The sequence below is a fragment of the Arvicola amphibius genome, chromosome 9 (assembly GCF_903992535.2).
Source record: "Arvicola amphibius chromosome 9, mArvAmp1.2, whole genome shotgun sequence".
NCBI classification, from domain to species: domain Eukaryota; kingdom Metazoa; phylum Chordata; class Mammalia; order Rodentia; family Cricetidae; genus Arvicola; species Arvicola amphibius.
Genome location: NC_052055.2, coordinates 104,288,881 through 104,315,681, shown reverse-complemented (window position 1 = coordinate 104,315,681; position 26,801 = coordinate 104,288,881). Strand labels below are relative to the sequence as shown.

Sequence of the window (26,801 nt, the reverse complement as noted above, 5' to 3'; positions counted from 1 at the left end):
CAGTCCCTGCCCACTCAGGCCCTCTCTGTGCCAGGGAAGGTGTCTAGCTGTGGCTAGTCAGCTCCCGCAGGGTCAGGTTTCCTAGGTCGGAAACGCAGCTCTCAGGCAGTCCGCTGCTCCACAGTATGCATGGGCATCCAAACCTCTCTTGAGAAGGTTGTGAACCAAATGACGCCTCTGCCCTCTTTGAGTATGGAGACGAAGGGACACAGAAGAAAGCCAGGCACAGAAAGCACTGGACCCTGCCCAGGGATTCCCGTGTGTGCTTCCCGGGGGCTCCCCAGTCACCGTCGTCCTCAAGGGCCTCACCTCACAGCAGCCACTGTGTCTGCTGTTCGGTCACAGCCTTTTTGAGCTTCAGCCATGGCCTGTAGAGCAGCGACTCTGGCATCTTCTGCAGCTCTTCGCTATGTGCTGGGCTTACTCGAGGCTCAGTACACAGCTGGCTTGGCTGTCCTTTCTATATGCAATGCCTTGTGCATCTTTTGTAACTCATTGCCTTTGCCCTGGCTATGGCTGATCCCTGCACACACCGATTTCCTGTAACTGAGCTGTGACAAGCCAAGGCCGTAGTGTTCATTATACTATCATTTTCATTTATCTCTGCTTCACGTAAAAGCAATTCCATTCCCTTAAGTCAAACCTAATTTCGCTTGCTTGCCCTCCGTTTCTTCACTGTTCTAAGATGATTATTCTTTTTAAATTTAGTTTTTGTGTGTGTATGTGCACATGTGTGTACACACATGTGTGTACACATATGCTTGTGCAGATGTGAATGCAGGTGCCCACAGAGGCCAGAAGATGGTATTGGACCCCCTCCCCCAGAGCTGGAGTTACAGAAGGTTGTGAGCTGTCTGATGTAGGTGCCGAGAACTGAACTCAGGGCTTCTGGAAGAGCAGCAAATGCTCTTAACCACTGAACCATCTTACCAGCCCCAGTGAGTTTTCATATCGCAGTCTGTAAGGCTGGTTATGAAATACATAGTCCTGGATTTTATATCTTACTGTATTTGAAGACTGGATTGATATAGGAAACAATCTGCAGTTATTTGTACAGAGACTCAGAGTAGAGATGAGGGCTGCCTTCTGGGGTCTTCCATTCACGTCGTGGTGGACCTTCTCTTGAGCTCTCCAAGTTTTCTGTCAGGCAGCTTTATGTTATCGTAACTAATGCCTGAGTTTGTCAGCTTGTGGAGGTTTGCCTGGCTCACAGTTTCGGAGGTTCTAGTCGATGACCAGCTGGTCCCATTGCTTTTGGGCCCCAGGACCAGGCAGCATTAGCTAAGGTAGAAATATGTGGTGGAGGAAACCATACATGGGGAAATTTCCCTCAGAGCTGGGTGTGACAGAGGGAGAAAGAGAGATCTGGGGTCTCTCCCTCCCTTTCAAGGAATGCCCCTAACGCTGAGTGAAGTTTTATGAAGCCCACCGCATAAAGGTCTGTCATGTCCCGACAGTGCCGTTTAGGCTGAGGACCAAGCCTTTGACAAAATGGCCTTTAGTGGATACTCCAAACTGCAATCTCAGCACCAGGCTCTCTGAGGCAAAAACTCAATGTTGGAAGCCTCAGAGTCTCTGCTCTAGCTTGTTGTTCCATAACCGAATGAGCTTAGAAAGTAGCAGAGGCCTAAGACATTGTGGTTCCTCATGGCCAAAGTAGGAACGGCTCCCCACGGCCAGGGTTACTCCATGAGTTGGCATTCGGGGACCAATGCTGCTTAGCCTGAGGCGCCACTTCCACCACTCATCCCATTGCAGGTTCGAGAAGATGGTCAGTGGCCTGTACATGGGGGAGCTGGTCCGGCTCATCCTACTAAAGATGGCCAAAGTTGGTCTCCTTTTTGGGGGTGCAAAATCCTCTGCTCTCCATACAAAGGGCAAGATTGAAACCCAGCACGTGGCTGCCATGGAGAAGTAAGTTGCTGAGCGTTCCTCCTGCCTTGCCTTTGTGGGGGGCTGGGGTTGGTGGCCACTGCACTGTGTGCTCAGGTGACAGAGTAGCAATAGGACCCAGACCTTCCTCCTTCACAGGGAGTTTCAGTCCTGGGCATGGTTTCAGACAAACTAGACATTTCTGCGTGGCTCCATGTCATGCGCTTGTTGGGTTCATTATCCAGGGGCTGCATTATTAGGATGTTTCCCCCTCCCCATGCTTTTTTTTTTCTGCCTTCTTCCTTCCTTAAATAGTGACTAGTAATGTTTTTACAGTTGCGAATCTCTTGGGGAATTAGAGCCACGTGCTTAGTAAACAGTAGCAGCTGTTCTCAGCACTGATATTATTGGCCAGACTGTGTTATTATGAGGTAGAGCACACATCCCGGGAGAATGGCCACAGCATGGAGAGGTGTGGGCCTCTCTTCCTGTCGCCTGGCTAGGTATAAAGAAGGCCTGGCCAATACGAGAGAGATCCTGGTGAATCTGGGCCTGGACCCCTCAGAGTCGGACTGCATTGCCGTCCAGCAAGTGTGCACCATCGTCTCTTTCCGCTCGGCCAATCTCTGCGCTGCTGCTCTGGCAGCCATCTTGACACGCCTCCGAGAGAATAAGAAGCTGGCCCGGCTCCGCACCACGGTGGGCATGGATGGAACCCTCTACAAAATACACCCCCAGTAAGTGCCACTCACCACCACTCACTACGGAGTCTCTGCTGTTGCTGAGCCCTGGTGCTCTCTCAGGTCTATGTTGCATAGCTGGGCGGCTAGAACCAACTGCCTCTTAATAGTTCTGAGATTTCAAGGGGCAGATGGAGGAGAGCCTGCATCTACACTGCTGGCCGGGTGCTTTGGGGGCTCACTCTGAAAGAGATGGGCCATGAGCTGAATGTGGTGCGCAGGACTGTAATCCTAGAATTCAGAGGGGTGGCCCAGTAGCAGGTTCTCTAGGGCAGAGCAACGGAGAACTCCACTGTTAGGAGGCAGGAAGAGAGCAAGCTTGAGGCCAGCCTGAGCTATACGGTAAGACCCACTTTAAAAAAGAAAGTTTGTTAAAGCAATTGCCTAATTAGAAAAGTCAGTCATCTATCTGTCCATTCATGTATACATCCATGTGTGTCCATCATTCATCTCTGTGTCTATACGCCTGTCTGTGTATCTGTTTCTCTCTCTTCCTATCTCCTAGCCGCCTTTCCTTCTATCATCTATCGAGCCGTCTTTCTCTCCACTATTTACCTACTGCATGGTGAGACTGGAAAGTCAGAAAAACCTAGTTACCAATGAGGAAAATCTGTGACTGCAGAGGTTGCCAGGTCCTGCTAGGAAGATGTGGGGAAATGAAAATTTCCCGGGAGGATCCAGAGCCAAAGACCCCCTAGCTAACGGGGGCATCTTTGGAAGCCAGGAGAGTCCTCCCTAGAAAAGGCTGAGCAAGCAAATCCTTCGTCTTCGGACAGAGGTGACATCTATCACCCACTGTTCACACACACCCTCTGTGTTGAAACATCAGCTCTTCCCCTAGCTGCCAGAGCAAGCAGGGCCTCTAGGATCCGTTGCCCACTAGCCCTGTGTCTGTTTCCACTGGCCAGACCCTGCTCTTCTGACTGTTCAATATTCGACTGTCACCTCTACCTTCAGGTACCCCAAACGCCTGCACAAGGTGGTGAGGAGACTGGTCCCAAACTGTGATGTCCGTTTCCTCCTGTCAGAGAGTGGCAGCACCAAGGGGGCCGCTATGGTGACCGCGGTAGCCTGTCGGGTGCAGGCCCAGCGTAAGCAGATTGACAAGGTGCTGGCCTTGTTCCAGCTGACCCGAGAGCAACTCATAGGTGTGAGGGACAAGATGCGGACTGAACTAGAGTATGGGCTGAAGAAAAAGACTCACGCTCTGGCTACGGTGAAGATGCTCCCCACCTATGTCTATGGGATGCCTGATGGCACAGGTAGGTTGGGACAGTTGTCACCTGCTCTGTAGGGTGTGCAGAGCTCCCATGGACACTCTGCAAACACAGTGAGTGTTAGAGCCTTGGGCAAGAAGAGATGGCAGTCAGTAGAGGTTGGTTCTGGAGCTGCAAGACCTAGTTAAACTATGTGTGTGTGTGAGTGTGCGTGTGTGCGCACGCAGGCATGTGTGTGCATGTGCACATGCATGTGGCCATGTGTGTGTGCATGCATGTGTGTATGTGTTCTCAGTGCAGGTGAGAATAGGAACAGACCTCATGCTGTGAACCAGCAGAAGGCCCCAGGCTGTGCCTGAGCCTCCCTCTGGACACTTGGGCTCTGTGGGCCTTCAGGGCTTCCCCTAGCAGGCCCTTTTCCGGCTTTGAGGCTTTGAGCTCTGGCGTTACGCCGCAGTGTTTTCTGTCCTGACTTCTCCAGCTCCGGATTCTGTCACTGCTCTGTGCTCAGCTGAGGGAAACCGCTGAGCAGTGGAGTTCTCTGTGACCTTCTCTGTGGCTGCCTCACTGCTAGGACTCTCTGGAGCCTCTGCCGGGAATGAGGACCTTTGTAACTGCCTTTGGTGTTCTTCTTTAAACTTTTTTTTAAACTTTTATTTATTTTGGAGGTTAGAGGACAACTTGTGGGTGTTGGTTCTCCCTCCTTCCACCCTATAGGTTCTGAGGAGCGGACTCAGGTCATTAGACTTTGCGGCAAGTGCCTGCACCCGCTGAGCTCAGCTCTCTTGCCGGCCCATGCTCTTACTGTTTGCTTTGGATGCTGTCATTTCTGCCTCACAAACCACTTTGCCTGTTACCTGAAGAGGGAATATTCCCATTTCATGAACGCCACAGGCTAGTAAGCTTCCAAGGCTTACATACCCTGAATCTTTAATATTAATTTTGGTGTTTTGGTTTTTTGAGACAGGGTTTTTCTGTGTCGCCCTGGCTATCCTGGAACTAGCTCTATAGATCAGGCTAGCCTCGAACTCACAGAGATCCACCTGCTCCTACTTCCCGAGTGCTGGGATTAAAGGTGTGCACCATGGCCACTTGGACTCTCTTAACAACAATGGTTTTTCTGGAGCTACAATCTTTTCAGTTTATGGACAGACCAAGAACAGTAAAATACACCAGGCGGCTCTTCTCCTGTCACTCATTGGTTTCTTCTGCCCTTGTCCTTCAAATCTCCACGAAGCAGCAAGTGCATGTTAGGCTCTGTTCTGGGCCCGGCAGTAGAGTATAGTCCCTGCCCGTATGCATGGGGCTCGGACAGGGAGGCAGATGGAGAAATGGACACGGTGACACTATAAATGGTGACGATACTGGGGAACGGCAGGCGCAAGGCAGAAAATTAGAGATGGCTGTAATGGCATCTGTGGCAATTTTGAGAGAGAGACACCAGTGTGGTTAGACCTGAGAAGGTAAACGGAGAGCGCGAGAGTTTGTGTAGACCTTGCTCTGACCCTGTGTAGACCAGGCTCTCACTCCGTGCAGACCAGGCTCTCACTCCGTGCAGACCAGGCTCTCATCCTGTGTAGAACAGGCTCTGACTCCGTGCAGACCAGGCTCTCACCCTGAGTAGACCAAGCTCTGACTCCATGTAGACCAGGCTCTCACCCTGTGTAGACCAGGCTCTCACCCGGTGTAGACCAGGATCTGACCCCGTGTAGATCAGGCTCTGACCCCATGTAGACCAGGCTCTGACCCCGTGTAGATCAGGCTCTGACCCCGTGTAGACCAGGCTCTCACCCTGAAAGGCAGAGGAGAAGGGGCCCTGCGGTTTGGGACCTGCACAATTAGTTCCATGATGTAGGGCTGGAGGTGGCTTCCCAGCCAGGGGACTAGGGAAGGAGAGTTGGTTTATACCAGGCTAGTGAGATGGCTCAGAGGTTAAAGGTGCTTATAGTGGAAGCCTGGCAACCTGAGTTCAACCCCAGGATCACACGTGGAGGTAGAGGGAGAGAACGAATGCCACAAAGTTGTTCTCTGACCTCTACATACATGTGTGCTGTGCCGTGACACACATGCCCTCCCACCCGCACAGCTGCAAACACTAAAAGGAGAAGAACAGGCTCACGCTTATGGTGTAAGGTCCCCTGGACGGTTTAAACAGGATGGAAATGCTTTCCAGTCAGGATAGCTGACCAGTCCCCACTTAGGTCCTCCGAGTGCCTGGTGACTAGCACCTCTACCAGAAGCCCTGCCTCAGCACACAGTACTCGGAGTTTAGAGCTAGAAGCACCCTTGAAGGCCCAACCTCCTTGTAGGTTTTGTTTGTTTGTTGTTGTTTTACTCTTATTCTTTGGGGACTTTCTCCAGCTCCCAAATAAATACAGGAGACTCATTCTTTATTACAAATGCCCAGTCTTAGCTTGGCTTGTTTCTAGCCGGTTTTTCTTTATCCCATCTACCTTTTGCCTCTGGGCTTTTACCTTTATTTCTGCATATCTTTTCTTTCCTTCTTATTTCCTTCTTATGTCTGGCTGTGTGACTGTGGGGCTGGCTCCTGGCATCTTCCTCTCCTCCTTTTCTTGCTTGTTCCCTCTTCTTTCTTCTCTTCCTATTTATTCTCTCTGCCTGGCAGCCCCGCCTATCCCTCTCTCCTGCCTAGCTATGGCCCGTTCAGCTCTTTCTAGACCAATCAGGTGTTTTAGGCAGGCAAAGTAACACAGCTTCACAGAGTTAAACAAATGTCACATAAAAGAATGCAACACATCTTTGCGGCATTAAGCAAATATTCCACAGCATAAAAAATTGTAACACATAATTTCCACAACACCTCTTCCTTCAGCAGACATCGAAAGAAGCCCAGGACAAGAAGCTCTTTCTCAGAATCAGTGGGTGGTATGGGTGGTGCATGGGTCTTGGGGGAAATGAGGGCCAAGAGAAACGCTCTGGCTTAAGGCTGCTTCAAGGTACCTGCTGGAACCTGAAGCTCCTTTGGTCTAGGAGTCCCGGAGCAGAGGCTCCCTTTCTGCTGGGCTTGGCCCTCTGTCCTTCCTCTAAGCTTCCAGTAGGGGTCCCTGCTCAGCCTTCGTGGGTGGGGTGCAGCCTCCATTTTTCTCTACCACAGAGAAAGGAAAGTTTCTTGCCCTGGATCTGGGGGGAACAAACTTCCGAGTTCTCCTGGTGAAGATCCGAAGTGGACGGAAGTCGGTGCGAATGTACAACAAGATCTTTGCCATCCCCCTGGAGATCATGCAGGGCACTGGAGAGGAGGTGAGCCTTAGGCCTGGGTGCCAGCTGCCACACCCCTCAGTGCCCACCTTGCATGAATGCCACTCTCTCCCTGCAGCTGTTCGACCACATTGTGCAGTGCATCGCTGACTTCCTGGACTACATGGGCCTCAAGGGGGCCCAGCTGCCTTTGGGCTTCACGTTCTCCTTTCCCTGCAGACAGACGTGCATTGACAAGGTAAGGCGGCCTAGAGGCTGCCCTCCCTCGCCAATTTCAAGGCAATTTCAAGGTTCCTCTTGTCCGTGCTCACGTTAGGGTTTGTTTCTGAGACAGGGTCTCATGTATTCCAGGCAGGCCTCCAATTCCCTATGTAGCAAAGATGACCTTGGATTTCTGAACCTCCTGCTTCTGCCTTCTGAGTCCTGGGATTACAGGCATGCACCACTGTACCCAGTGAGCGTGGTGTTGGGGATCAAACCCAGGGCTGTGTGTATATCAGGAAAGTGCTCTACTGACCGAGCCACTTCACCAGGCCACTGTTCACAAGCTGGGAATACAATACATCGTGTAGAAGGTTTTAATCATGTAAAGGTTTTTCTGTTTACCACCTTTCATTAATCCCTACTTGGTGCTTTGAAATTCACAAAAGAGTTAATGGTTCATTCCTCTGCAGGCAGTTAGGTGCAGGACTCCCTACAGGTCCTGTAATCTGCTGTTGCCCAAGTTCATTCAACAGAATGACACGGTGCTTTCACAGACCCTGCTCACACCCTCCTGAATATGTCAGCTCTAGATTAGGTCCCACAGTGTAAATATTGAGTCAGTCATTAGGGGAGGATGTTCAGAGTCCGGATGCATCAGGACAGACCCAGTTCCATTTCCTAAATACTTTAAAAATTATTTTTGTTTGTTTTTGAGTCTCTGCCTGTGTGTGCATCTGTGCAACACGGTACCTGTGAAGGAAAGAGGAAGAAGACATCAGATCCCTTGGAACTGGAGTTCGAAGGTGTTTGTGAGCCACCAGGTAGATGCTGAGAACCGAACCTGGGTCCTTTGCAAAAGCAAGAAGCCAGTGCTCTTCACTGCTGAACCATCTCTCTAGCTCCTTTCTGAACATTTTTCATCCACAAGTTGGTTGGATCTAGGGAGTATCCCTCTCAGATGTGGCCTGCTATGCAATAAAGAGATACATGTGACCCTATTAGAAAAGAGGGGTCCAATTGTTTTATGGAGAGGTTTGAGAAGGTAATTACCAGGGAAGGCTAATTAGTACAACTGGGAAATCTTTTTTGTGTTCTTCTGAACAGCACATATAAACAGGGAGGCACCAAAGTTGTAGGGTTTTGCTATTTGACAAAAGACAGGTCACCCAGGTAGCCTAAGGGCACATGCTTGTAACACCAGCATTTGGGAGATGGAGGCAGGGGGATCGAGAGTTGAAGGCCAACTGTGGCTACATAGGGAGTTCAGTGCCAGCCTGGGTTACATGACACCCTGCCCTTCACCAATAATGAGGAGGAAGAGGAAGTTGGATTAATTGAGATATAGTATGTATACCAAAGCATCCACAGTGTTATTCTGTGCCAGACATGGGCTTTACCTGACTTGGGGTGGGGGAAGAACAGGACAGCAGTTAAGAGCACCGACTCTGAGCTGTATTGTCAGGCTCCTCATTTATTGGCTCCGTGGTTTGGTTTCCTCATTTTATAGGTGAGGTTAGGGGCTGGAGAGATGAGTCAGCAGTTAAGAGTGTTTACTGTTCTTGCAAAGGACTCAGGCTCGGTTCACAGCACCCACATGGTGGCTCTAGTCCCGGGACATCTGACACCCTCTTCTCACTTTGACACCTGCACACACATGATGTGCATACACTCACAGGCTCACACATGCATGCGCACACACACATACACACACTCATACAGACTTAGAAAAAATAAATATATCTTTATAAAATGAGGGTAGAAATTCTGCTTACTTTGTAGGCATGTCTGTGGGTTTTCAGATTTCTGTGTAATTATAGTTGACGGTTTTGCTCAGTGAAAGTAGATAGCAGAGCCACATTATGTGATCTGGGAAGCTCTCCACAGTGTGTTGCTAAGTAAGGAAAACAACAGTAGTAATTTATACAAAATATGAATTTGCTCATTTCAAAGCACACATAGTGGAGAGAAAAGGGTTGGCGGGGGGGGGATTGTACTCTAAGAAGGGAAGTCAGGGATTTATTCATATCAGTAACATTTTAGTTTAGTTTAGTTTTTTTTTTTTAAAGCTAATGCGCTCGTGCTATCACTGCCATTAAGAATGAATAGACTAGCGGGGCACAGCGGGGCACACCTTTAAGCCCAGCCCTTGAGAGGCTGAGACAGGCGGATCTTTATGGTCTACTTAGTGAGTTCCAGGACAGCCAGGGCTGCATAACGAGACTCTAGCTCAGAAATAAACAAAACAAAACGACAACAACAAAAGCTAAAACCAAAACAAAACATAAAAAACAACCAATCAATCAAACAAAACAAAAAACAAAAAACAAGCCAGAAAGGATGAACAGACTGTGTGGGGAAGAATCCAGCATGGCCGTTAGTGGTTCTGAGTGACGGATGGGCCTCAAACTCAGCAGCACCTCTGCTCCGAGATACCAACATTTCACGGCTGTCCTGACGCCCAGGGGAGACTGTGAAAGGGCGGGCAGCTGGGAGCCAAGATGGCAGTGGTCGCAGGGGAAAAGAAAGATAGAAGTTATATATTATTTTTTTATATGGCTGCAATGTATAAAAAAGGTTTTCCAGTTGGGAGTATGTCCTGAGGGCTGTGGAGGAGAGACAGAGACTTGATGGCTGAGGGCCTCAGGGTGTGATGTCGTCTAGTTAGGGTTCCATGGGTCACCCTCCCTGGTCCAGCACTCTAGTGCTGCCAGTTCCTCCCACTTCCAGCTTTCTAGGCTGCAGAGCTGGGCTAGATAAATCCCAGACCAGAGTAATAGCCTCTAAACATTAACATACCACCACGAGCATTAAGTGCATTGATTTTAGAAAAATATAGAAAAACTAAAATGTACTCATAGGGGACTGGAGAGATGGCTCAGCAGTTAAGAGCACTGGCTGCTCTTCCAGAAGTCCTGAGTTCAATTCCCAGCACCCACATGGGGGCTCACAGCTAGCTCTAGTGGGATCTGATGCCTCTTCTGGCATAAAACATGCATGCAGATAGAGCACTCATATACATTAAATAAATGAATGAATGAATCTTTTTTAAAAATGCACACATAGTCTTGTATCAAAAAATAATCATCCCTTGGACACATATAATTCCAGGTCCTTTTCTTGACTGAATATTTCTGTCATTTAAAAAATAAAAGTAGGCTTAATCTCTACCTGTGTCTTAATGACTTTCATTTAAAAGTGTATGATGAGTACGATTCTCTAATGCGCCGTGTTTCCTGACGGTGCCGTTGTTCTGGTTTGTATTAGCTTTGATAATGATGGAGAAGACGGTAAATCCTCTCAGTACTGTTGGGCAGGAGAACAAGATGGCGCTTTTCACTGTATAACAATGCCTTGGCTGACAGGATTGGCCTTGTATAACTCGATCTCTGAGGACTCCTCAGTCTGTTATGGGCCACATTAGAAGCAGGATGACTCTGACTCCAGAGTTTGATTCTGTGTTGCTTCAGCAGCAGGGACACAGGTGACTCTTGCAGACTGTGCAGACTGTGGAGAGCCCATTTGTCAGGAGCCCTTGTCTGGGCCATGTTGGGGCGGTAGAGATAGAAGCAGGCCAAGAGCACGCATGTTCCCCTGGGATCAGATTCGTACCTCATGTCTGTAGGAGCTGCTCTGTGACCCTAAGATGTGCTGCTCACATGACGACCCCTTCTTTGTTTCAGGGGACTCTAGTAGGGTGGACCAAAGGCTTCAAGGCCACCGACTGCGAAGGGGAGGACGTGGTGGACATGCTCAGAGAAGCTATCAAAAGGAGAAACGTAGGCTATGGACCTTGCCCTCTTCCCCTGGGCCCTTCCCCTGCTCTGCCATGCTATGCCCAGGCCCTGTAACACAGGCCTTGGTGCCTCTTGCACAGACCGTTTTCAGGGCCGTTGCTTGCTTCCCTCACAGGAGTTTGACCTGGACATAGTTGCAATCGTGAATGACACGGTGGGGACCATGATGACATGCGGCTATGAAGATCCCAATTGTGAGATTGGCTTGATAGCAGGTGAGTGGTCAAGCATGAGCCCCTGGCCTGGTCCCATATGACTCTCTTGAGGAGTTGGGGGGTGGTCACTGCTCTACTGCCAGAGGTTACTCTAAAGGTGGATGCAGTACAGTCTGAGGTTCTAGGCCAACTCATTCCAAATCTCTTATTGTCTATCTCACCAAGGCTCTAAGCCTTGCTCATTCTTTTCAGTGAGGAAGAAGACACACAAAGGAGTTTTCTTCCTTTTCTTCCTTTGTGTTTTGGACATCTTCATACTTGATACCGTGTGTCATCTTTAGATTCCGCCCTCATTACGATGTCCCCCCCCCCTTCCTTAGACTCCCTTCTTTTAACTTAAGGTTCTGATACCTGTGTCTTGGAAGGAAGGAGTCCACTGTGGGATGTGATTGTCTGGGGCAGCAGAGCTGGGTTCGGACTCTGGCTCCGCTACACACCTTGCCATTACCTAGATCCGTCTGGCTCTTTGGGTGCATGTGAAGGGCAAGACTTGAAAGGAGACTTAGCTGGAGAAAGAGAGTGGTTTGAGGCGACACAGGAGCTTTAGATGCCTTTAGAAGTAGCCTGGCAGTAGTCCAGATTTAAAGTGGCTTCCAGAGGGAGAAGGGGACAGGTGGGATTTAAAGATTGGAGATGAGCATGAAGAGCCTTCTAGGTGACAGCATAGCTGAGCTGTGACAGAACCTGGGGAAGTGGCTCTGGGGCTTGTCTGGGCTCATGATATAAGAACAGGAGGATAGACAAGCACATGAAGACCAAGAGACACATGTTTGGTGCTCTTCCTCAGACTCCCGTCTGCTCATGAGCATGAAGAGGCTAAGTATTCTGACTCCCATGAGTTTCCTCATTGGCGGGAAGGTTGGGCCAGATCCAGGAGGTCACACAGATGAGGCCTTTGCAAGTGAATAGGATAGGTACCTAGACCACTGTGTGAGCTCCAGGGCCAGGTTGTGGGCAGGGAGGAAAGAATGGCTCCCAGATACCAAAAGTCCTCTTGTCCAAGGTTGGACTATTCCTCATGGCCCTCGTGCTGATTGCTAAGCCTGTTGCTCCTTGGAAGCTTTGTTTGCCAATGAGATTGCTGCTGCTGCTGCTGCTGCTGCTGGAGGATGATGGGAAGGAGGAGGATGAGAATATTGATAACAATGGTGATAGGGATAATCATGACGATGCTGATGATAGGCAAGATGGCCATGATGTTGGTGATGATGATGAGAATGCTTCAGCTGTGAGGATGATGACAATGGGGATGATGATGTGGCTAGAGATACTAATGGTGATGCTAATTATGGTGATGGTGATGGGGAATATGACGGCAGCGATGATGCTGATGGTGATCCTGATGATGATGGAGGGATGATGATAGTGGTGGTAACGGAGACGACGATGATGATGGGGATGCTGTTGCTACTGCTGAAGATGGCAAGTATCACTCATTGGCTACTTAGCATGTGGAGAAAATACACTAATGCCTTATTTTTGTCTTTATAACAACTCCATAGAGTACTTGCTTAAGACTGGGCAGCTGAATACAAAGCTGGAATCCCGTCTAGTCTCTGTCTCAGACACCAACGTTCTTATGGGACTCACCCGCATCTCTCAGATCTAGTGTTGTATTTGATCCCTCCATGATTCCTTCCAGGGACGGGAAGCAACGTGTGCTATATGGAGGAGATGAGGAACATTGAGCTGGTGGAAGGGGACGAGGGGCAGATGTGCATCAACACGGAGTGGGGAGGATTCGGAGATAATGGCTGCATAGACGACATCTGCACCCAGTATGACAAGGAAGTGGATGAGGGCTCCCTGAATTCGGGCAAGCAGAGGTGAGAAAGGCAGGTGCTTGTGTGCATACTGTGTGTTGGGAACAGTCTCTCCAAACCCAGGAGCCGTTCTGTTCTGGTAGCACCAGCCTGATTAGCCATGTCTATGTCTATACCTCTGTACCAGAGGTCAGTGCAGGGTCATCCTGGAATAAAAGAAGGCCATCCTGGTGTTCCTAACAAGGAAGGAGAGGTCACTTTTCTAATCGCCTTTGGGTACCATGAAGGCTACTGGGGTTCAGGAAGCTGGCCAGAAGCGATGTACTAGGCCCTGTTTGTGAGCCTGGGCCCTTCCCCTGGAACAGGGGTGTGAGACTTCTGTAAAGGACCAGAGAGTGTTTTAGACTTTGTGACCCCTACGATCTCTGTCCCAGTTAAGCTTGATATTGGTATTATAATATGTAAGCTGAGAGAAAACACGTTTATTACGATGGCTGATAAGCAAGGAGAGGTTGAACAGGTTGGGGATGTGCTGAGACTGGGTTCAAGAACACTTTGGGGACTGTCGAGATGAGAGCATTGTCTATAAAGAGACTTGAGCAAGGACAGGATGGGTTTTGGCAGTTCTTCTCTCTGCTTTGGTAATTTTTATGACTGGATGGCAGGTGAGCTGTTGTAACCCCAGGTGTGAGCCGGTCTGAAACAAAGGGCCCTCAGGCTGAGGGTGCAGAGCAGTTGTGGCATTCTGGGTATAGTACACAGGAAGCCTGGACTCAGTTCTTAGCACTGCGTTAGGAAGGGTTTGTGGTCTTCTCTCGGGTAAAGTGCTGGGACTTAGTCCTGTGTCTCTCTGCGGGGGCTCATATGTCTGGACTGAGGGTTTAATGGACTGGAACTGAATTTTGAATGTAATGAGGACATAGTTGCTTCTACGTAAGGTTGACGAGAAGGTTTTTATTGTAGACAGGAGGGAGAGTGCAGCCAGAAGCATCTGGAAGAGTCCAGAGCAGGAAGAGGAAGCAGTAGACTGAACTGGGCCATTGAGGAGGGAGGAGCCAAAAGGAGAGAAGGCCAAGTGAGGGGAACAAGAGCCAAGAGATGGGAACAAGAGCCAGGAGCAGAGGACCGAGAAAACACAAGGCCAAACCAGCAGAGTTAGACAGGAATGAGAAACTGGGAAAGGGAAGTCCATGGACCCAAGTTTAGAGCAGGGGCCAGGGTGAAAAGAGCTGAGGAGCCAGGGGTTCAGCATGTGCTTTGGTATGCTAGTAGGTACCAGTGAGCCATTTGTCCTTTAAACCTGGCAGAGCTGCCTTGTGGTTTTGTGCACTTTTTCTACTGGGTCCTAGAGCAGTTGTGGGTAGGAGACCGCCAGGTCTCAGTGTGTGTATGACTTGTGTTTTGTTTCCATTCACCTCTGTGCTCAGTGGGAGTCAGGCTCCGTGGCCTGAGGCTTCCCACTGCTGGCTGCTTCCTAAGCCCCCTTCTTCTCTTGCTGCATGTCCTTATGGAGCATGGTGGGAAAGGGAAAAGGATTTCTTTTTTCTTTTTTCTTTTCTTTTTTTGCACTTCTTGAGTGTTGGTAGCTTGTGATCTCTGGTGGACAGATGTCTTCAAAGGCAAAGTTGATGTCCCTGTGTCTAATGCAAACCCAAAATCCAAATGAAATAAACACAGCAGAGGAGATCTCTAGCAGCATGGACTGGCAGCAGGAGGCCTGGGAGGGCTGGAATTGGGGCCACTGGAGAGGTGACTCCCGCCTTCTGCAGTCCTTAGAATCCTGCTTTCTTCCCTGGTTTACAGATGAAGCTCACACGAGGGGCTCACGTCACGTGACTGGGATATGGGAAACTGGGCTTGGCTCCCAGGTGGCTCTGAAGCCTACCTTTCTCACTTCACCCTGTTCTCTGTATTATATGTATTTGACGACTGTAGAAAGAGCTCCCTTAGGCCACTCTGGACCATGTGACATGCTCTCCACACCCAGACCTGGGTCCTTAGAAACCGTTTTTCTGTCCTCCTCAGTCTTAACCCCTCTTCCCCAAACAGATATGAGAAAATGACCAGTGGCATGTACCTGGGGGAGATTGTGAGGCAGATCCTGATTGACCTTACCCGGCAGGGGCTCCTCTTCCGAGGGCAGATTTCAGAGAGGCTCCGGACCAAGAGTATCTTTGAAACCAAATTCCTGTCCCAGATTGAAAGGTAATATGTGATCAAACTTACTTGTTTAGTGTGGGATGCTTGGGAAGGGAATGGCTGCCATCCCCCCCGCCCCAGTGGGAAGATTTGAGATTGGTAAATGAAAGCAACACTGGGGGGGGGCAGCTCATTTGTGGGGGGTGCCTGTCTAGCATGGTGATGCCCTGGGTTCGATCCCCAGCATCTTCATAAAGCAGGCATGGTGGTTCCTCTCCGCACTCAGGAAGTGGAGGCAGGAGGATGAGAAACTCAAGTTCATCGTTGGCTGCGTAGTGAGTTTGAGGCCATTCTGGAGTCTATGAAACCCTGGAGAGAGAAACAGAGAGAGTGTGCAGGAAGTCGTCAGTAGGCATGATGTCCCTCAGTGCTGCCTGCATCAGACTCCAGCCCAGAGGACAGCACACTGCCTGGGGGAAGACTTTAGCCTCAGGACACTCAGTTAAAGGGACTGGGTTCTCTACGAAGGTTCCAGAAGAACTGCGTGGAAATCCAGTTAGGGGAAAAGTTAACCCTGCTTGCTCTATTCCTGAAAAGATGTAGATCTATAACAAAGAAAACCACTCATTATGCTGTTACAAAACACAGCTACTTTTTTTTGTGAATTGTATGCCCTCTTAAGTTCTTTAATATGTGCAAACTTGTTTGGTACACGCTAGCATATTACATATCATTTGCATATTATTTATCCAGTTTAGTCGTAGGAAATTTTACTTAAAATGTGTTTGGTTTGTTTGTTTGTTTTTTGGACAGGGTCAGCTATAGCCCAGGTGGCCTCAGAGTCACAATGTGGCTGAGGTCTGCCTCTACCTCCCACGTGCTGGGGTTCTGAAGGGTGTGCTGCCATGCCTGCCTTCTGTTTTCCATTTTACTTTTTATTATGGAAAATTTTAAACATCTCCGAAAGTAGAACAATAGTGAAATGGACCCAGTGTTTCCATCACTGCCCCCAACAAAGGTCAACTCATCACCAAAGTGGCTTTGTCGCACACTCCTACCGGCCAGCCTCCGGCGAGGTTAATTATAGAACCCACACCTATGTCAGCTCGTTTATGAATATTTCAAATGTATTTCTAAAATAGGAGCTCTTAAAAACCATAACCGAGTACCATTAGCATATCCAAAAGAGCTAATGTTAAACCTCAATCTCAAAATAGGCTGGGCAATGGGACTGCACACCTTTAATCCCAGCACTCGGGAGGCAGAGGCAGGCATAGCTCTGTGAGTTCGGGGCCAGCCTGGTCTACAGAGCCAGTTCCAGGACAATCAGGGTTGTTACACAGAGAAACCCTGTCTCCAAAAACTGAACCAAAAAAACAAAACAAAGCAAAACATCTTCTTAGACTTCTGTTTCCCAAATTGCCAGACAAAACCAGAAACAAACAGTAGTATAGTTGGTTGGTGCTTTAGTAGCCAAACAAGGCCTTCCTATTTGGCTGGAGTATCTAAAATATATTTTACTCTATGGGCATCCTCTCCCTTCCCTGTTTTCCCTAACTGCACAGCTGTTGAGGAAACCGTCTCTTATCCTACAACTTTCCTGTATTCTGGAGTTTGATGGTGATAGCATTCAGCACTCTTCGCTATTTCTGTATTTTCTGGAAATCTTAGTTACCCTGGATGCCTGATCAGATTCAGTGTTAAATTTTGGTCTGTCTATCTTTTTTCCATACTGTTACCACTCATTGATGCTTGTTATGACAATCTTACGCTGTCAGCATTAATGAGAATATTTCTTGAAAGAGAACTTCCCTTTATCATCTCATTAGTATAATAATCGTTTTGAATAGCTTCATGAGACTTCCCTGCTACTATACTATAATTTACTAAAATTCCCTTTAGTATACGATGCCAAGGTTATAATTTATGAATTTTTGTTATTCTGAGCAAAACCATAATTACTATTTTTGCACACAGTCATTTGTGGCTTATGAATTATTTACTTACATTTGACAAAAGGAGCAATTCCCCGAGAGTACATTGCTTTCTGGAGAGTGGCTTCTGAGGCTGGGGGTGTGGGTTTGTTAGAGCGCTTGCCTAGCATGCGCACCGCATATGGTTCAGTCCCCAGCACAGCGTACGCCAGGTCTGGTGGAGCACGCTTAGGATCCCAGCACTTGAGAGGCAAAGAAAGACAAGTTTAAGGGTATCTTTGGTTATGTAATGACAGCCTGGGCTACATGAGACCCTGTCCAAACAACAAGAGGTACTTTCCCTTTCCACCACCACTATCAGTATGCACAGATACGCTGGCTTCTCTCAACCTGTGCACAACCATTGAATCTTAGTGAACTTTTTGGCTAGATGGTTATGAATGAGAAATCACTCTGGGGGCAGTGTAACAAGACTTTATTCCAAAACACGATTCAGCACACTAACAGGAAGATAGAAAAGAAAAATGCACCGGTGTCCTCACTTTGCAAGTGAGGTCAGGGGTCATGAGGGAGCTCCTGCAAGGTTCTTGCTGTCTGGGGAGCTGGCAGGAAAAGATAGAATCACCATAGAATTGGAGGCTATAAAGAGAGAGCTCAGGGGTTAAGAGTGGTGGCTGCTCTTACAGAGGACCCACGTTCAGTTCCTAGCACCAGCACAGCAATGTAACTGCCTGAAACCCTAATTCCAGAGGATCTGGTGTCCTCTTCTGGCTTCTGCAGGCATGATTTACTCAGTGCAGGCAAAACTCTCATATGCATATATAAATCTTTAAAAAGAAGAGGAGGAGGAGAGGAGGAGGAGAGGAGGAGCAAGAGGAGGTGGAGGAGGTAGAGGAGAAGGAATAGTAGGTGGAAGAGGAGAAGGTGGAGGAGAAGGGGAAGGAGAAGGGGAGGAGGGGGAGGAGGAGCAGGAGGAGGAGAAGGAATAGTAGGTGGAAGAGGAAGAGGAGGAGGTGAGGAAGAGGTGGAGGAGAAGAGGGAGGAGGTGGAGGAGGAGCAAAAGGAGGTGGAGGAGGTGAAAAAGGAGGAGGTGGAGGAGGAGGGGGAATCAGCAATGGCAAATGGTCTCGAATGCTAATGAGCAGGTGTAACCAGCAGGATTCCCTGAGAACAGCTCCCCCCTCAGTCAGCCTGGCTGGCTGGCCAGTGCCTTGTGTTCTGTTTTCCCTGAGCCAAACTAGTTCTTCCTAGAAGCCAGGTATGGCCTTTATCTCAGCACTCAGCTGAGGCAGGAGAGTCAGAGTTTGAGGCCAGCCTGGGTTTCAAAGAAAGACCCTGAGGAGGAGGAGGAAAGGGAAGTGGAGAGAGGGAGAGAAAGTTCACTTTCTCTGTTGGTGTTGTGCTTGCCTAGCATGCAGGAAGCCCTGGGTTCGATTCCTAGCATCATAAAATAGATGAAAATAAAAAATAAGCAAAAGGAAGAAAACAAGAAGTGCTTATAACCCAACCAATGTCTCAGGAACTATCCTTCAGCCTTTTTTTTTTTTTTTTTTTTGGTTTTTCGAGACAGGGTTTCCCTGTAGTTTCTAGAGCCTGTCCTGGATCTAGCTCTTATAGACCCGGCTGGCCTCGAACTCAGAGATCCGCCTGCCTTTGCCTCCTGAGTGCTGGGATTAAAGGTGTGCGCCACCACCGCCCGGCTCCTTCAGCCTTTTCTTTTTAAAAAAAATTTTTTTAAATTGATTTTATTGAGTTTTACATTTTTTTTTCTGTTCCCCTCCCTTCCTTTTAGCCTTTTCTGGTCAAAGACAGATGTTAGACTCACTGAAATAAGAAATAAAACCCAAGCTAGCATGCTGTTCCGAGACTAATGACACACAGTGCTTTACCATCCCTGGCTTCTGGAGCCGTGAGCATTCCCCATGACATGAAATCCCCAAGGTCTGTAGATATGGGACTCCGTAGCCTGGCTGCCACTGTCTGATCCCTGCTTGGCCACAGTGGTGACCTGTCAATCACTCTTTGGAAGGCACTAATTTCCCCTGAGCATCACTGAGATGGTTAAGCATGCACCCTCACAGGCTTTAGCTTAAGGTTCAGAGATGAGCGTAAGTATCATTGGTTATCACTGGTTCCCTATGACTTAACTGGAGTCTAGACTTGAGGCCAGTTTGTCCCTGTGGTGCCATTTCTCTGTACATGTTCATGGTCCTATCAGGTTCACGTTCTTTTTTTAAAAATTATTTTTATTACTTGAGAATTTCATATAGGCATGTAATTTGTTTTGGTCAAACCCACCCCGACCCCTTCTCTCCAGTTCCTCCCCCAACACTATTCCCTCCACAATTTCATATATTGCTTTTAAGAAAACCCTCTGGCTCCACCTTATGCTGCCTGTATGTGCATGGGCGTAGGGCCATCTATTGGGGTGTGGGTAGCCCCTAAAGGGGCCCGCATCCTGAGAAAACCGACTCTCTCAAGCTGACTGTCCCTTTTCCAACAGCCATCAATTGCCATAGCTCCTCGGCGAAGGGTAGGCTTTGTGACCTTCTCCGCCATCCACGCTAGGTCCTTCTCAGGTCATGTGTATGTAGTCACAGCTGCTGTGGGTTCCTGTGCAGCATCCTGTCGTGTCCAGAAAACCGTTTCCATGCAGTAGGCATCCGCTACCTCGCTTCTTAAAACTCCTGCCTCCCCTTCTGGGATGATACCTAAACCTCGGGAGGAGGGGATGTGATCTGGAGGTCCCGACGAGGGCTGGTTACTCTGCAGTCTTTCATCCTGTCTGTGCTGTCTGTGTTAATCAGCTGTGAGTGTCTGGGGGAAGGGTTCCCACTCTTTAATACATCTATATGTGCCATACATTCCTGTGGTCACTTGATCACTGAATGTCTCTAATCCCACCCAGGCTGCTGCTGAAACGGTTTCATCTTTTTCGTTATGGTTGTTTTTTTTTTTTTGAGACAGGGTTTCTCTGTAGTTTTGGAGCCTGTTCTGGAACTAGCTATTGTAGACCAGGCTAGTCTCAAACTCACAGAGTCTCTGTCTGCCTCCCAAGTGCTGAGTTTAAAGACATGCACCACCACTGCTCAGCTGCTGCTTTTTTTTTTTTTTTTTTTTTTTTTTTTTTTTTTTTTTTTTTTTTTTTTTTTTTTTTTGAGACAGGGTTTCTCTGTGTAGCCCTGACTGTCCTGGAACTCACTCTATAGACCAGGCTGGCCTCAAACTCAGAGATCTACCTGTCTCTGTCTCCCAAGTGCTGCAAGTGCTGGGATTAAATATGTGCGCCACGGCCGCTGGGTCATAGTTTCATCTTCAAAGAGGACATAGTAGCTGGGTTGACAGCACATACCTTTGATCCCAGTACTTGGCAGGTTACCACGAATTTCAGGCCAGACGGAGCGACATAGTGAATACCAGGCCAGCCAGAGACTATACAGCAAGAAATAGGAGGAAATTGGCCTCCAGAATGGAAGAGAGTACCATAGGGGAGGTGCCTGTCTAAGAGGATACCCCTCGTACTACAAACCTCATACTCTTGGAACACATCTGGTCTGTTGGTTGCCGACCCCAATATTAGCTCCTAGTGAGATGGGCAAGGCTGTGCCTAACACAAGGGCACTCACACCTTGCTCTTTAAAGGCAATGGGACTTCTGAGGGTGGAGGACTTTCTGTGTCTCTGACATTCTACACCCTCAGCCATTGACAGCATTCTTCTGGCTAAGGCCCCTTTCAGAAGACTCTGGATCATATGAGGTGGGTCCAGGTGCAGGAGGCAGCTCCTAATGTTCTGCCCTGCTTGTCCACAGTGACCGGCTGGCCCTCCTGCAGGTCAGGAAGATCCTGCAGCAGTTGGGCCTGGACAGCACGTGCGAAGACAGCATCGTGGTGAAGGAGGTGTGTGGGGCCGTGTCACGAAGGGCTGCCCAGCTCTGCGGTGCCGGCCTGGCCGCCATTGTGGAGAAGAGAAGAGAAGACCAGGGGCTGGAGCACTTCAAGGTCACTGTGGGTGTGGACGGAACTCTCTACAAGCTGCACCCTCAGTGAGTGCCTGTGATGGACGTGGGAACTGGGACAGAGGCAGGCATGCTGGTAGCCAGGGCTGGACCTGGTGGGCAGAGGGCAGGCATGCTGGTAGCCAGGGCTGGACCCACACAAACTTCTCCTCTTCACAGTGGGACGATGTGGCCCCATGGGAATGGTAACTGGGCGTGGTAGAGCCCACTGCTGTTGAGGCTGAAGCAAGGGCTGGTGCTTCTGCTTCCTGGTTGTCCACATGAGGCTAGGAGCCCAGCCAGGGTCCTCAAAGGACCTCAAAGGTCCTTATCTGTGCGAGGTCAACAGCAGTGACCTCTGCCTCTTAGAGCCCTGCAGAGATTAAATGGGCACCACCCAGCACCAAGGAAGTACACACTGTGATTACAGCACTCAGGGCCAGGCAGAGGGCATGGCCAGAGTGCCAGCCAGGTTTGAGTTGGCCCTAATTTCTCAGTTTGGTCAGTGGACATACAGATGAAGAGCCCTGTCACACACAGAGGGTTGACTCTTGACCGGGCCATGTAGCAGCCAGGTGGCACATGGCCAGTTTTGTGTCTATTTTGGCTCTTTTTATGTATAATGAGGACAAAAATAAGTCAGAGTCACCTTGGAGGCTGCCATGAGGCTAAAGTTTAATAGCTTCACTAATAAAAAGTTATTACTTTTTTTAAACGTTTTTTGTTGTTGTTTCTGAGACAGGGTTTCTCTGTGTAACCCTGGCTGTCCTGGAACTCACTCTGTAGACCAGGCTGGCCTTAAACTCAGAGATCCATCTGCCTTTGTCTCTGTGCAGAAATTAAAGGCATGCGCCACCACCACACGGCAAAAGCTATTATTTTTGTTCAGTGTTTCCAATTTTATTTTGGTGACAAGAGATGGGTGAACAAGATTATAAAATCCCTAAGATGCTGATCATTGGTTCACAGCTTCTCTCTTCGTCCCTTGGTGACACACATTTTGGGGTTCGGTTTCTGCAAATATAGACTTTAAAATATTTTTACATTTATTTTGTATGCACATGTGTACATATATGCATGTGTGTACATATGTACATACATGGATGTGCGGAAGCCAGATCTCTCCTATCGCCACATGGGGCCCAGGAATTGAACTTGGGTCATCAGGCCTGGTGGTAGCCCCTCTAAACATCTTGCCAGCTCCAAATCTCTTTCTTGAACTAAGATGACCAAAGGCAGAGAAAGCATACAATCCTTTTAAAAGGTGCTGATGCCAGGCAGTGGTGATGTACACCCAGGTCTCTGAGTCTGAGGCCAGGATGATCTACAGAGAGAGTTTCAGGACAGCCAGGGCTACCCAAGGAAACCCTGTCTTGAAAAACAAAAAACAAAACAAACAATAATAAAAAGGTGATGGAGTGGCCCCCCCTTCACAGTAAAAGCCCTCAGAACTAGGAATGAGACTCCCTTAGCCCGCTAGAGAGTTCCTGAGAAAACCCTATAGCTAGCACCACACTTGACTGAAGAGAACGGGGTCTTCTCTGTGAGGTCAGAGAGGAAACCTTGGTCACAGTAGTCTATCTGCCAACCCCACTGCAAAGGCTGATGTGTCTTCCTCTTTGTCCCAGCTTTTCCCGGATACTGCAGGAGACGGTGAAAGAACTGGCCCCTCAGTGCGACGTGACGTTCATGTTGTCAGAAGATGGCAGCGGGAAGGGAGCAGCTCTGATCACAGCTGTAGCCAAGCGGTTACAGCAGCAGGAGAAGGAAAACCACGTGGCCCGCCAGGTCTGCGACGCCTCATGCTGACCAGGGACCACCAGATGACCTCCTGACTCACCTTCCCCTCTCCCTTAGCTTCCTGGTGCTGGCTTGGCAGTGACACTCAGCGACACCTCCATTCAGCATATTTTGGCCAATGATGGGCTGGCATTTGAAATCAAAGGATCTGGCCCAAGAGATCCCGTTTTGGAAAAATTATCAGTTGAGCTATCAGTGTTCGATAGCTTCAAGCCCCTCAGCTGCTGGACTCCAAATCTGCCCCGGTGCCTGGTGGCTTAGTTCCTCTCTGGCATTAAAGCTACCTCTAACCTATGGATGAACCCTTGGGAGGGAGAAAGACGCTTAGTGAACTAGGAGATCTAGCTTAACACGGCCTGACTTCTGTTGGCTTCCTAGGCTCTGGGAGAACATGGGCTTTGGCTCATTTATCTCCAAGTGCGGAGGAGTCCTTGGCCCTGGAGCCAGGAGGAATCTTCCCATACTCGGGTGCTCTGTGAGCACCCTGGGGTGTCACTCCCCAATGTGTATTGAGGGCTGGGACACCACTTAAGGTACTGTCTTTCGCTTCATGTCGTACAGTAGGTGTCAGTCACTGAGGTCCACATGTGTTCCGGGACCGTTAGGTCTATGAAATACAGTCCGGGAATAAAAGAAACTTGGTTTCCGGGGAACTTGGCGTGAGGTATTGATCTCTCTTCTGAGAGGCTTGTTGGCACCTCCATGTCCTGTCAGGAGACTAAGGGACCTGTAGAGCCAGAAGGTGCCAAGAGGAGGACATGGGGAGCAGATTCCCCAAATTTCTCATGATTGAAGTGAAGTCCTTCCAGCGACAAGCGGTGACCATGTGACCCTATAGCACTTGCTCTTGAACTGGAGTCAGCTGGAAGTCGTGTGTTTGTGTGTGGGTGTGTGTAGGTGTGTATTTTTGTGGGGTGTGCATGCACCTGTGTGTAGGCATGTGTGGGTGTGTGTACGTGGTGTGTGTACACCAGAGGACAATCCAAGTGTCACCCTCAAAAATGCCATTCGTTTCCTTCAGTGGGACCTGGGGCTCACTGTTTAGGCTAGGCTGGCTGTCTAGCAAGTCCCAGGCATTCTCCTGTCTCCACCTCCTAACATTAGAACCACAGGCACACCACTACAGCAGGTATCCTTATCTACAGATGGAGCTCCGGTCCTGATGTTTGGCGGCGAGCCCTTTCCTATCTCCTGGATCCAGCCCAGGAATCCGTTCTCCTCAGCTGTTCTCTTTCTCTCTGAAGCCGTGTCCTACTATCCACCCTGCCTTTCCTAAACCTGTCATGCAGAACTGTCCGTTGTTGATGTGTCCCTGACCCTTTCTCTTCATTCCCAGCTCTTGTCTGAACTGCCTGTATGGTCTAGCTTGTCCCGCGACTGTGAACGTTTTATCCGCGACTGTGAACGTCTTATCTGCTCTAGTACATTGTAAGCTTATTGCCACACATCTTTTTTTTTAAATCATCTAGTGAAACAGGATTAAATACTTACTGGGGAGGGATATGTGTTTTAAAGTAAAGCTTCTGAGACGGTCTCCCGGGGGTGGGGAGAGGGGAATGGCATGTCATCATCGCAGGGAAACAATGTGAGAAGATGGAACACTCCAGGTGGATTGATGTCTTTGACACATTGCTTCAACTCCATAGAGTTGCTGGTGGCCTCTTCCTAAGAGGATGGTCCCTAGTACTAGGGGTTGTCACATGTTGAGGCGGCATGTGCCTGCAGTATGAGAGGCCAGCCCGCGCTAGGGTCAGATGAGGAAGCTGATGGACCCTCTGGAATGTTTTCTGAAACACTCAGGAAACATGTATGATGCCAGCCCTGTGAACTGGTCCCAGATGGCACCGTTAACATTTTCTGTGTTTTACATTATTATCATTATTATTTTATTTACTTTATGTGCATTAGTGTGAGGGTGTCGGGTGCCCCGGAACTGGAGTTACAGACAGTTGTGAGCTGCCATGTGGGTGCTGGGAATTGAACCCAGGTCCTCTGGAAGAACAGCCAGTGCTCTTAACTGCTGAGCCATCTTCAGTCCTTTTCTGTGTTTTAAATCTATGTCTCTCTGGAGACGTGGGACAGGATTTGTTAAATTTATGTTTGGATTTGGATATAATGTCTCTTTGGGGCAAATCTCTTCCTCTTCCCCCTATTTCCCTTTCTCCTTAAAAAAAAGATTTATTTTTATTTTATGTATATGGATGTTGTGCATGCGTGTATGTTTGTGCACCATGTGTGTGCCTGCTGCCCACAGGTCAGAAGAGAGCGTTGAATCTCTCAGATCTGGAGTTACAGATGGTTGTGAGCTGCCAGGTGGGTGCTGGGAATCAAACCCGTATCCTTTGCAAGAGTAGCTGGTGATCTAAGCCACTGAGCTGTCTTTCCAGTCCCTTCCTTTGTTTTTGTTTTTGTTGTTGTTGTTTGTTTTGTCTTTTCAAGACAGGGTTTATCTGTGTAACAGTCCTGACTGTCCTGGGACTTGTCTTGTAGACTAGGCTGACCTTGAACTCACAGAGATCTACTTGCCTCTGCCTCCCTAGTGCTGGGATAAAAGGTGTGCACCATCATGTCTGGCTCCTTCCTCTGGTTTTTGAGTTCTCACATTTTTATTTAGTGTTCATGTGCATGTGGGCATGTGTATATGTGTAGGTTGGAGGGCAACTTTCTGAATTAGTTCTTTCCTACGGTATGGGTTCTGGCATTGAACTTGGATCATCTGGGTGGCAAGCACTTCTACTGGCTGAACCACCTCACAAACCCTTCCTTTGGTCTTTCTGAGACAGTCAAGGTTGGCCTCGAACTTGTGTTGGTTCTCCTCTTTCTGCCTCCTGATGGCTTCCCTCCCAATTTTACTGGGCCCCAAAGAAATCTCTTTAGGTTTTGTCTTAATCATCTGGGAACCTGGCTGTCCTTGTAACCTTTCCTAAGTTCTCCTTCCTGGGTACCACACCTTCAGCTCTCCATCCCACTTCACTTTAAGTCTGCAGCATTCTTTTTAGACAGGTGATCTGGCCTACTGGTCCAGCCATTCCCTCCCTCAGTCTCTGAGCTCCTGTATGCAGGTAAGAGGAGTTGCCCCTACCCCACCTCCTTGCCTAGTTCTGATCTCTTGGAAGAAAAAGGATCCCCAAGATATCTAGGGACCCTTGGCCATTGTCACCAATTGATGACATCATAGAGTTTGAACCAGAAAAGGAACCCCAGAGAGGGTAAACATCCATTCCATGACTGCAGGACTCCACCCCTGAAACACCTGGGACAATGGAGGTTCTCCTCTCCTCAAGGCTTGTTAGGCCAGACCAGTAACTACATCAAGGTAAACTGTCTTTAGGAGAACCTCCTAGACATTCTTCTTTAGAAGAGCAGTTGGGGATGTAGCTCAATCAGGAGAGAACTTGCCTAGCATGCATGAGTCATGGGTTCTGATCCTCAGCCCTGCACAAATGTGGAACGGTGAGGCTTGTCCTCAAATCCCAGCACTCAGAGGGAGAAGTTCAAGGTCATCCTTGGCTATAAGTGAGTTAGGAGCCAGCCTGGGATACATATAACCCCATTTCACAATAGCATGAAAGCAGCCTTGGCATCGTGGAGGCAGAAGCAGGTAGGTTTCTGTGACTCTGAGACTAGCCTGGGCTAGGTAACAACGAAAGGAAAGAAGAAAGTGTTCTTTTCCGCATGTTGCAGCGCCACGCTTAGTTTCTCTTGGCTCCATTACAGAAAGAGCTGTAGATAGAGAGGGGTTAGGTCCCTCCATCGCCTGCCTTCCCAGAACAGGCGGCCTCATTCATTGGTCCTCGTTCAGAAACGTTTCTTCTGCCCGTGGGCAATAAAGGGTTTCCATGGCAGTGAGGACCGAGCTCTCATCTCCTCCTGTGGTCTCCAGAGCTGACTGCAGTAGCGGACAGTGC

General features: G+C 48.8%; 1 protein-coding gene across 1 annotated transcript in view; it reads left to right on the top strand.

Annotated features, from left to right (window-relative positions):
* Positions 1-23,462, top strand: part of Hkdc1 (hexokinase domain containing 1) — a 39,444-nt gene extending 15,982 nt beyond the window's left edge. The window contains exons 8-18 of the mRNA XM_038342703.1: positions 1,759-1,914; positions 2,376-2,609; positions 3,570-3,874; positions 6,945-7,090; positions 7,167-7,286; positions 10,933-11,028; positions 11,162-11,261; positions 12,904-13,087; positions 15,074-15,229; positions 20,908-21,141; positions 22,722-23,462. Of these exons, the coding sequence (XP_038198631.1) occupies positions 1,759-1,914; positions 2,376-2,609; positions 3,570-3,874; positions 6,945-7,090; positions 7,167-7,286; positions 10,933-11,028; positions 11,162-11,261; positions 12,904-13,087; positions 15,074-15,229; positions 20,908-21,141; positions 22,722-22,902 (1,912 nt within the window). The 3' untranslated portion in view covers positions 22,903-23,462. The remainder of the gene's footprint in view (positions 1-1,758; positions 1,915-2,375; positions 2,610-3,569; positions 3,875-6,944; positions 7,091-7,166; positions 7,287-10,932; positions 11,029-11,161; positions 11,262-12,903; positions 13,088-15,073; positions 15,230-20,907; positions 21,142-22,721) is intronic.
* Positions 23,463-26,801: the final 3,339 nt, after the last annotated feature.